Genomic DNA, 10,687 nt, shown 5'->3' on the forward strand with positions numbered 1-10,687 from the left:
TGATAATTTTCTGAATATTTTCAAATTATTATATGACAAAAATTGTCCAATTGTAGAGTTTACTTCTGAAAACAAATATTCTGATCATCCATGGATCACAAAGGGATTGCAAAATGCCTGTAAAAAAAAGAATAAGCTATATAGAGATTTTATAAGGCATAGATCATCTGTGGCAGAAAATAAATATAAGAAATACAAGAACAAACTGACTGCTGTTTTAAGAAAAGCAAAACAAGATTAATATAGTAAACAGTTGGACAGAAATAAAAATATTAAAGGTATTTGGAATATTTTAAACAATGTTATTAGAAAAAATTTCAAACATGTTAGTTATCCACAAAACTTCACAAACAATGAAGATAAACATTTAAATAATATGGAAGAGATAGTTCATAATTTTAACAAATATTTTGTGAGTGTGGGCCCAAAATTGGCTGAGGAAATACCACAGCCCACAGGACATGAAACACTAAATGATGCATTAGTTAGAAATCCAGATTCCATGTTTCTTATAGCTGTGGAGGAAAACGAAATTATAGATATAGTAAATAAATGTAAAAATAAAAGGTCAACTGATTATGACGGCATCGACATGATAATTAAGAAGGTGATTGTGGAAATTATTAAACCGCTAACATATATCTGTAATCTGTCTTTTCAAACAGGAATATTTCCAAAAAAAATGAAAATTGCAAAAGTTATCCCACTATATAAATCGGGGAATAGACATGACTTCACAAATTATAGGCCTGTTTCATTACTTCCACAATTTTCTAAAATTGTGGAAAAAATATTTGTTGTCAGACTAGAAAGTTTTCTTAGTAAACATCATCTACTGACAGACAGTCAGTATGGATTTAGGTCACAAAGATCCACAGCAATGGCAGTTCTGCATTTAATGGGAGAGGTGACCAGTGCTTTAGATAAAAAGAAATATGCTGTTGGGGTATTTATTGATTTGAAAAAAGCATTTGACACAATTGATCATGATATACTACTCAGAAAACTTGAGTGTTATGGTCTAAAAAAAATAAAATAAAAAAAATAAAACCTCCAGGTTTTAGTTGAAACGCCGTCAACTGGGACTCTAAACCCCGTAGGACTTTAGTTAAGCGTTGTTTAACTGGGACATTTTCCGGGGACTTTACATCATTGAAACGTAAACAGTGAGAAAGAGAAATAAAAAGAAATTAATAAATAGATAAAAAGTACAGATAAAAACATTAGACATCAAAACCCACACTCTAATACCAAGTTAGCCATAAGCAACTCTAAACAGGTGGGTTTTAAGTTGAGATTTAAAGGCACCCAGTGTTTCAGCTGTTTTACAGTTTTCTGGAAGTTTGTTCCAAATCTGTGGTGCATAGAAACTGAATGCTGCTTCTCCTCACTTGGTTCTGGTTCTGGGGAACCAGAACCAGAATTGCATAAGCAATACTGAAGAATGACTGATTTCATTAACAATAAAGGGAAGAAGCTTTTCAGTTATCTAGCTTTGCTAGCAAAGTCGTTAGCTAGCAGCTAGCTAATAGCACAACAACAACAGCCTAATGTCTGTATGATAAAAATACTGAATCGATAGATAAGAACAGTTTCTCCTCACCTGGCTGTCTCCTCCCCTCAGTAGTTCTTCAGAGAAAAGCAGACAGAGGCCTGTAGGTGTCTGTTGTATTTCATTACCTCTCTGCTTAAACCGCTGAAGCAGAAACGATACTTCAGTGTTTTCCATCATCTGACAAATAGCAGGTCTACTCCACTTTATTCACCAAAAACGTTTTTTTTTTTTTAATTCACAAAAAACGTTTTTTTTTTTTTAATTCACCAAAAACTGTTCTGTAATCTGGAACGTTCGCTACGTTCAGCTCCCCAGTTAGCCGCCTTACCTCACTGCGAGAGAGGCAACTGCGTCATGCGTCACGGGCAAAAGGTCAAAGGTAACAAGGTGACCGGAGGGCTTATTGTGTTGTACAAAAAAAACCCCAACAAAAAAATAATAATTTTAGTACATGTTATGTGTCAGAAGAGGGCTTAGGAAATGATACCAAAATAAAAAACAATTTGACCAAAAGGGCACTTGGGGGGCAAGGAGCAAAAGGGGCAGGTGCTCAAGCCCCCCCAGCCCCTCCCTCTGCATGTGCCTGTTCTAACTTGAAAGAACAGTGGCATCTGTTAAAGATGAGACAACAAACAACACTGTTGACCAATGTTTAAACATGATTTTGGTGCCCGTTAGGAGGTAAGCACCACAATAGATCAAAAGCTATAATTATCCTAAGTTACTGTATGTGCAGAAATGGAGATCAAAAAGACATGAACACACCTTCTGGGAAGTCTGATGATCTGCCTTCTTCCTCCTACGAAACAAAGTAATTCCAGTTTATCTACATATTTTTAATCTGGGCATAACTTAGAGCTATATAGAGTTGGAAATGTCTGATTCAAACATTGTCATTGTTAAGTAGCACAATGGCTCAGACTGGAGCTCAATTGGAGAAATATTCCTGTTCCATCTGTTTGGATCTACTGAAGGATCCGGTGACTATTCCCTGTAGAGGACTGATGTCTCAGCGTGATCTAGAGAAACTCATCTATGCATTTATCTTTAGCCGCATTGATTACTGCAACAGCGTCTTCACAGGTCTGACTAATAAATCAATCGAACAGCTGCAGCTGATCCAGAAGCTGCTGCTGCTGTTCTCACTAAAACCAGGAAGATGGAGACATAACACCAGTTTTAAAGTCCCTACACTGGCTCCCTGTAGCTCAAAGAATAGACTTTAAAATACTGTTAGTTTATAAATCACTGAACGGTTTAGCACCACAATACATTAGAGATCTGTTATTGCTGTACCAACCGTCTAGACCCCTCAGGTCTTCTGGTTCTGCTCTGCATCCCCAGAACCAGAACCAAACGAGGAGAAGCAGCATTCAGTTTCTATGGACCACAAATTTGGAACAAACTTACAGAAAACTGTAAACCAGCTGAAACACTGAGAGCCTTTAAATCTCGACTAAAGACCCACCTGTTTAGAGCTGTATTTGAAACGTAATCAATTACAAATTTAATGATGGCTCTTGACTTAATGTAATGTTTTCAGTGTTGGTTCTATGTTGCATGACGTTGTGTTTGTTATGCTGACTATTTAAGCTCAGTGAAATGCCTTGCTGCTGAAATGTGCTATACAAATAAAATTTGATTGATTGATTGATATCCAGGTTGCAGTTATCCCGAATGCTTGTCCAGTTTATTTCCACTACATATTTTCTTCCCTTTCCTCTGTCTCAGTGAAAACAGAGCTCTGTGCACAGCCAGCTTCTTTAGCAATGACATTTGTGTCTTGCCCTCTTGTGCACGGTGTCAAAGGTCCTGTTTTGGACAACTGTCAGGTCAGCAGTCATCTCAATCATCCTACCAACTGTGGGCTGTCAGTCCATCAAACAGACCTGGACTGAGAGACCATTTAAAAGACTTTGCAGGTGTTTTGAGCTAATCAGCTGATTAGTGTGTGGCACCAGGGGTCTTCAATATTGAACCTTTTCACAATATTGAATTTGGAGTTTTCATAGTAATAATCATCGACATTAAAAGAAATAAACATTTGAAGTCTATCAGTTTATGTAATAAATGAATATAATATACAAATGTTACTTTTTGAATGGAATTACTGATTTACATTTTTTTTTCATGATATTCTAAATTTTTGACCAGCTATACTAGGGAGTTGTGAATTAGACGAAACACCTGGGCTGATAAGTTAATTGATTACAGGTATGAGTCCTTAGAGCAGCGGTCAGACTGAGGAGGAGGGAGAGAGAAAGTGGCACAGGGGAACAGGAAACAATTCTAACTTTAAAGATAACTTGATAAAAAAAAACTAAAGAAACACAATAAAGTAGAACAACATAAAATAACTAGAAACAAGAAACATAACTAGAATTACAAAGGAATAGCAGGAGTGGAAAACAGTGAAAACTAAACAGAAAAACCTAAGAGACACCAAAAATCCGAAACCAAACTCAAACAACCCCAGATCACAATAAGGTCCCTGTCCAACTGTCTTTGTCTCAGTTCCAGGCATTGTATATGAGAAAACCTTGATAATCATATATTCTCTTGCAATCATTTCATGTCAGATGAAGATTAGGTTGTTTTTGTAATTGAATACAAAATCTATTCAATTACAGGCTGAAGTATTCTAAATGTTAGAGTATGAGATTATGCTCCTAAAATAAAACATTACCTTATTTTAAAGCTTTTTACATACTTTAATTTAGTGAAAATAAATATGGTGGTTTGTATATGTAGAGAAAATAACAATTAAGCTAGAAACAACAACTGATCCAGAATATGTTGTCTTCATCTGCAGGATTTGCATGTGTGACTTTTATAGCTCTGTTTGTGCTTTTTTAAATTGGAAAAAAGACAGGACGTTTTAATAGTTTTCATAACAGTAGGTACCGGCAGCCAATTTTTTTTCTTTAGATTTTTGGTACTCTAAATGCATTTTTCTACTAAGTGTATTACCAGAAAAGAGCAGAAAAAATTTCAGCCCATTATCTCTAACGGTTTTTGAGATTTTGGGGGTTAGGTGTACCTTCCCACAAACGCACCTTGGAGTAGAAAAAGATGTGGTTTTTGAAAGTCGATTATTCAAAAAATAAATCAATTTAACACTTATTTGTAATTTCATTCTTTAAATAGATATAAATTATATTGTAAAACATGAAAATGTGCAGTATAATTAGCTTACTTTAAAAATGAAGGTTCTTTAAAAAATTGAATTTTTAAAATAACAGAAATTTCATTATTTACCCTGACAGCAGAGATGGCATGTTTGGGATATGATATTAAAAAATATATATTGAAACTAAGGCCCAAAAGCCATTTTTCCCAGGCTGCTATGTGATTTTAACAAGCCCAATTTTTTGTAGGGGTCTGGGACAGTCAAACAAAAAATTATTTGGCTGCAAAAATGCTTCCTAAGCTAATTTGACCGACGGAACAAAATTTCAAAAATAGACAAAATTGAGTATTTTTTGACCACTCCTCAAATTTGTATCTTTCATTGGATTTCAATGAAACTTCTTTAGTACAAGTAAATTAGGTTGCTGAACATTATAAAGACATCCATTTTTGGCTACCTTCAATAGTTTCCTTAATATTGCAGGTAGGAAAGATGGATTTTGAGGCGTTTTTAAAAAAATTCGTATTTTAGACAATTTTTGACTTGCTCCAAAATGTTTGTTGTTTTATGCATTTCATAGAAACTTCCTTCCTAGATGTCAATTAGGCTGCTGCATCAGATAAAGACATTTACTTAGGGCTATCTTCAGTAGTTTTCTTAATAAAGCTGGCACAGAAAATATAGATTTTTCCTTTTTTTAATGGAAAATTCACTATTAGCGACCATCTGAAAAAGTGCCAAAGAAGGTGCCATTTTTCATAAAAATTGTCTAGAGTTTATTCTTTTTGGACACATCCAGTCACTTCACCAGACAAAGCACTCATTTTTACATATATGAGATGAACCACTGGATTCTGGAACAAAACCATGTGAATGTGCAGGCCAAGGACGGTGGTCTTGGTCGACGCCCTTTTCCAGTGAACAGCAGGATGTATTTTAACGAGTACTAGTCATCATTCACTGAAAAACAAGAAAGCAGCAATGAATATTCTCAATATCAATTTTTTTTAAGCTTTACATGTATCTGAGCTTCTACTGAAATTAGATACCCTGATTTTCTTTATTGCTCACGTTGATTTTGATTATAAAAATGAACACATCTTATTGTTAAAAAAAACACAAAATAAAACTAATAAACATGAAAAAACACCATGTTCATTTGTTTATTTTTTCATCCATGAACTGTCATGTCTGATGTTTTTCTGTACAGACATTGGGAAATTGATCGATTTCACAGACTCTCGTCTGTGAAACCTCGCACGTTTGTGCTGCGATGTCACCAGACAAGTAAAATTAAATAGAGTCTATAAAAAGAGTCCGATATGAGAAATGAAGTAACAACGTATCTTTAATAACTAGCATGTATAATGAGCATTGATATTTTTGTTTCTTAACCGCTGGTTGTAGCGCAAGCGGCACCCTAATGAAAAAAAAAATAAAAAAATCCGCTCCAAGACCGAACCCATTTCTCTGAGAATATACAATCAATATTATTTATTTTATTGACCAGGTATCTAAATTCACACATATACGCTCCATCTTCTACCACTCCGTTTTGTATTTTAAGCGTAAGCTATATAGAAACCCAGCTAAAAACAAGCAGCTTGCTAACAGGACGGCGAAGTTAGAGAAAGCCCGACCAGATCGGCAGAAACCGCCTTCCCACACCGGATTAAATAGCTGCAATCACATATCAAAATAACGCTAACTATTATCTTTACATTACCTTAAAGATATCTGATGTAAGAAGGTGTGTCTAACTTACCCAAGGATGGAATTAGTACGTCCGGAATAGAGCAGTGATCCGAACAGTCAGCAGCATCCACAGAAGGCGGCTCCATTTTTTTATGCTAGAGGGGCGACGTGCCTTTCGTTGATGATATGCTCGGCGCGTCACGCACATTGATTCTACAAGTGTGATTCCTGTATTATATTAAAGCTAACAAATTAATCTTTATTTTGATACCCTGTTTGTCTGGTTTATTTTTTATAATTCGTTCGCTATTTGACGAAGTTTTGATACTTTTATGATTTACAAAAAAACTAAAAAAATAATCCTTGACAAACCGGGTATGTAGAGAAAGCCTATAGTTTAAGGTTTAATATGATATCACTGTTGACTCATTTGGTCATATGTTCGTGACGCGCCAACTGATTTTCTTGAACTATGTGTCAGGAGGGGCGTTCGAATTAGCATAAATAATGCAGCTTTTCGAAAAAATTATGAAAATTACTGGGAAATTTAAAGTGTTTAATTTGCTTCAACATACATAAAACTGGTATCATTGGAAAGGAAAATCAATTAACTTTAACACAGTAGTGTTGCTTTTGGAAAAAAAATATTCTAAAAAGGACTTTTGATGGTGGGAAGTTAGGGCATTTTCTATGATCAGCGCGCGTTCTCTCCCATTCCTGAGTGGAAAGAGCGTCGCTGCCGGTACCTAATAACAGCTGCATTATGTTCTCTAGTTGGATCGAGCTGGCAATGAAAAATGTAGCTCATCAACCTGAGATGAGCAGGATGAGTTTATCAGATATACTTCAGTTCAAAGTTTTTCCTTAATCCATCCTCCTTGTGACGATCTGTGTTTTCTGTGTAGTTATTTTTGAGGTTTTTCTGTGTTTTAGTTCTGTTTCCTCTGTGAGTCACTGTGATGTCCTGTCCTCCCTGTTGATTGCTCCCAGCTGTGTCTAGTTTTCCTGATTACCCTCCCTGTGTATTTAAACCCACCTGCTGTCTTTCTCTCTTGTCAGTTGTTGTTGAACATCTATGCTCTGCAGTTGAACTGCGAAGTCCTGGTTAGCTTTAACCCTTTTACGCCAGAGTTTCAAGCGTCTGCCTAAATAAACCTTCCTTATTTTAATTGTAAGTAGTTCTTAAATGTCCTGTGAGATGATATACTTACCCATGTATCGATAACAACTGGAACTTTCAATATCCAGCAAGTTATTTTCGAAATATACCATCTATAAAACGAGTGACCCCCGGATTAATTACACTCTCTGCAGCTGTGAAGTTGCCGTATTAACCCGATACTTGCTGGAAAGTGCAACGTCTCCCCTTTCAGAAACCGTTGGAATTTTTCAGATAGTGCTACGTGTGGCGGAATTACAGTACTGCAAATTTAAAAGGGTTAACTCTCGTTTTTAGTCATCTGTGTATCAGTTGCTACCGGCAATTAGCTGTGTGCTAAACTCTATGCCGTGCCGTCTGCATTTGGACTGTTTGAGCTTTTATCATTAAATTCATCATTTTCTTCACAACCTGGGTCTCAGCGTTCATCCTCACCACCTCCCACTCACCATATCATGACACTCCTCTGGTTTACAAGCGTCATGGTGGGTGGAACCAGAGACACTCCCTTTGGTAATTTGATATTTATGTGAGCTCAAACCAGTTTCTGTTCTACAGAAGAGAAACTCGCACAGTCGTGACCGAGAGCTGAAATGGCGCAAAGAGTTCAACTTTTTCACAGCTCTGCTAGACCTGAAGATGTGGCTTGTGATGTTTGTAAGGAGAGGAAGAGGAAAGCTGTCAAATCTTGCTTCACTTGTTTGGCCTCTTATTGTGAAGATCACCTCCAGCCTCACCATGATTCTCCACCATTAAAGAAACACAAGCTGGGGAATCCCTCCAAGAATCTCCAAGACAACATCTGCTCCCGTCATGATGAGGTGATGAAGATCTTCTGTCGTACTGATCAGCAGTGCATCTGTTATCTCTGCACCATGGATGAACACAAAGGCCATGAAACAGTCCCAGCTGCAGAAGAAAGAGCTGAGAAGCAGAAGGAGCTCCAGGAGAGTCGACAACAAATCCATCAGAGAATCCAGGACCAAGAGGAAGATGTGAAGCTGCTTCAACAGGAGGTGGAGGCCATCAATGTCTCTGCTGATAAAGCAGTGGAGGTCAGTGAGAAGATCTTCACTGAGCTGATCCGTCTCCTCCAGAAAAGAAGCTCTGAGGTGAAGCAGCAGATCAGATCCCAGCAGGAAACTGAAGTGAGTCGAGTCAAAGATGTTCAGGAGAAGCTGGAGCAGGAGATCACTGAGCTGAAGAGGAAAGACGCTGAGCTGGAGCAGCTCTCACACACAGAGGATCACAACCAGTTTCTCCTCAACTACCCCTCACTGCCAGCACTCAGGGAGTCGACACACTCATCCAGCATCAACATCCGTCCTCTGAGACACTTTGAGGACGTGACAGCAGCTGTGGCAGAGCTCAGAGATAAATTAAAGGGTGTCTTGAAAGACACATGGAGAAACATCTCAAAGAGACTAACTGAGGTTGAGGTTTTACTGTCTAAGCCATATTCAGTGACTAGATTTCATTTTTTAAAATATTCACAAAAAGTCACTCTGGATCCAAACACAGTTAACAAAAATCTGTCTTTATCTGAGAGTAACAGAAAAGTAAAAAAAATGGCAGAACAACTGCCTTATCCTGACCATCCAGACAGGTTTACTCAGCATTCTCAGGTCCTGACTAGAGAGAGTCTGACTAGACGTTGTTACTGGGAGGTGGAGTGGGGAGGAGGAGGAGGTGGGGTGGTAGCAGTTTCATATAAGAACGTCAGCAGAAAAGGACAATTTGGATTGAATGACAAATCTTGGTCATTATTTTGTACCACAGACAAATACACATTTAAGCACAACAGCATTGAAACTCCAGTACCAGGTCCAGTTTCCTCCAGGATAGGAGTGTTCCTGGACCACGGAGCAGGTATTCTGCGTTTCTACAGCGTCTCTAAAACCATGACTCTCCTCCACAGAGTCCAGACAACATTCACTCAGCCGCTACATGCTGGGGTTGGTCTTTTCTTAAAGTCAGCCTCTGCTGAGTTCATTGAGCTTAGTCGGCAGTGATCTGAGGTCCAGTTGGTTAAAATGTGTATTCTAGTTTCTGTTTTAGTCTTCATCATTGTTGTAGAGAGCTCATTGACGTCATTTCTTCATTGCTCAGAAATCAGCTGTTTTTATGGACTTACTTTGTTGTCTTTTGTTGATGTTGAAGTTTTTTTTTTTGAGTGCTGCCCCTTATTCTTTGCTCAGGAGGATTTTGAATAACCTAAAATAATTACAGTTATATTTATTGCTTTGTCAGACCAACTGTTGTTCAAATCCTTATACAGATAGCCTGAAGAAAATGTAATTATTCTCATCATTCAGGACATCAGTCATTATTTTTTTGACAAATATTAGATGATTTTTGACATTTGTTATTGTTTTTAAATATCAGGAATTTCTCAATGGAATTACATGATTTTACATATTATGTTTTATAAAGCTTCAACATGTGTTGTCTCTTTAATTAATGCACATCACAGTTCAGGAATCCTGAAAGAACAAGAAAAGGTTTAGCCACATAATATTCTCAAGAGTTTGTAAAGCTTCATTTCATTGAAAAAACACTGAAAACATTTTTCTGTGTAACTGTAAAAAACCTCTCCAGAACGACGTCCACATGAAGATATTAATTCATTTGTAAATTTAGCTGAGAAGCAAAGTCCCTCCTGTTTGTTTATGTAGAGATCTGAGGTTCTGAGTGGAGTTATATAGTAATAGGCATTGATTACATTCCCTGCTATGCTTTTTTGTTTTCACCATATAGGACTTCATACAACAGTCATTATTTCTTTGTTTATTTTTTACTTTAATGATTAAATCAGTGTGCTTTATTGTAAAAATCTGAATAAACTGAATCTGTGAGAAAAATGTCTTGGTCATTCAATTTTTGCATATGCTGCTATCAGCAGTTCAAGAGTTCAGTCATTATTCCCGAAACATGATTGTAATTCAAACACCTGTAAACACAATGAGCAACACACTTGGTCCTCATTCACACAGAAACACAATCTGCAAACACACACACTTCACATGAGAACATGAGCTATCTTTGGACATAAATCCATGTAGAAACAGTGGGCGTGTTTTTCCAAAGCTGCCTTGTAGTGTTTGAGGAAGCTGAGGAGTTGAATGCTACTAAATTTCCTGGTGCCAAT

At 37.1% G+C, this 10,687-nt stretch overlaps 1 protein-coding gene across 1 annotated transcript; it reads left to right on the plus strand.

The window, feature by feature from the left end:
• The first annotated feature begins 7,983 nt into the window (after positions 1–7,983).
• Positions 7,984–10,402, plus strand: LOC148154308 (tripartite motif-containing protein 16-like). Its single transcript, XM_088016220.1, has one exon. The coding sequence runs from the start codon at positions 8,133–8,135 to the stop codon at positions 9,549–9,551; it is 1,419 nt and encodes a 472-aa protein (XP_087872346.1). The 5' UTR covers positions 7,984–8,132; the 3' UTR covers positions 9,552–10,402.
• Positions 10,403–10,687: the final 285 nt, after the last annotated feature.

Source organism: Poecilia mexicana, unplaced genomic scaffold (assembly GCF_051168715.1).
Source record: "Poecilia mexicana isolate PSO_F unplaced genomic scaffold, ASM5116871v1 scaffold_18, whole genome shotgun sequence".
NCBI lineage: Eukaryota > Metazoa > Chordata > Actinopteri > Cyprinodontiformes > Poeciliidae > Poecilia > Poecilia mexicana.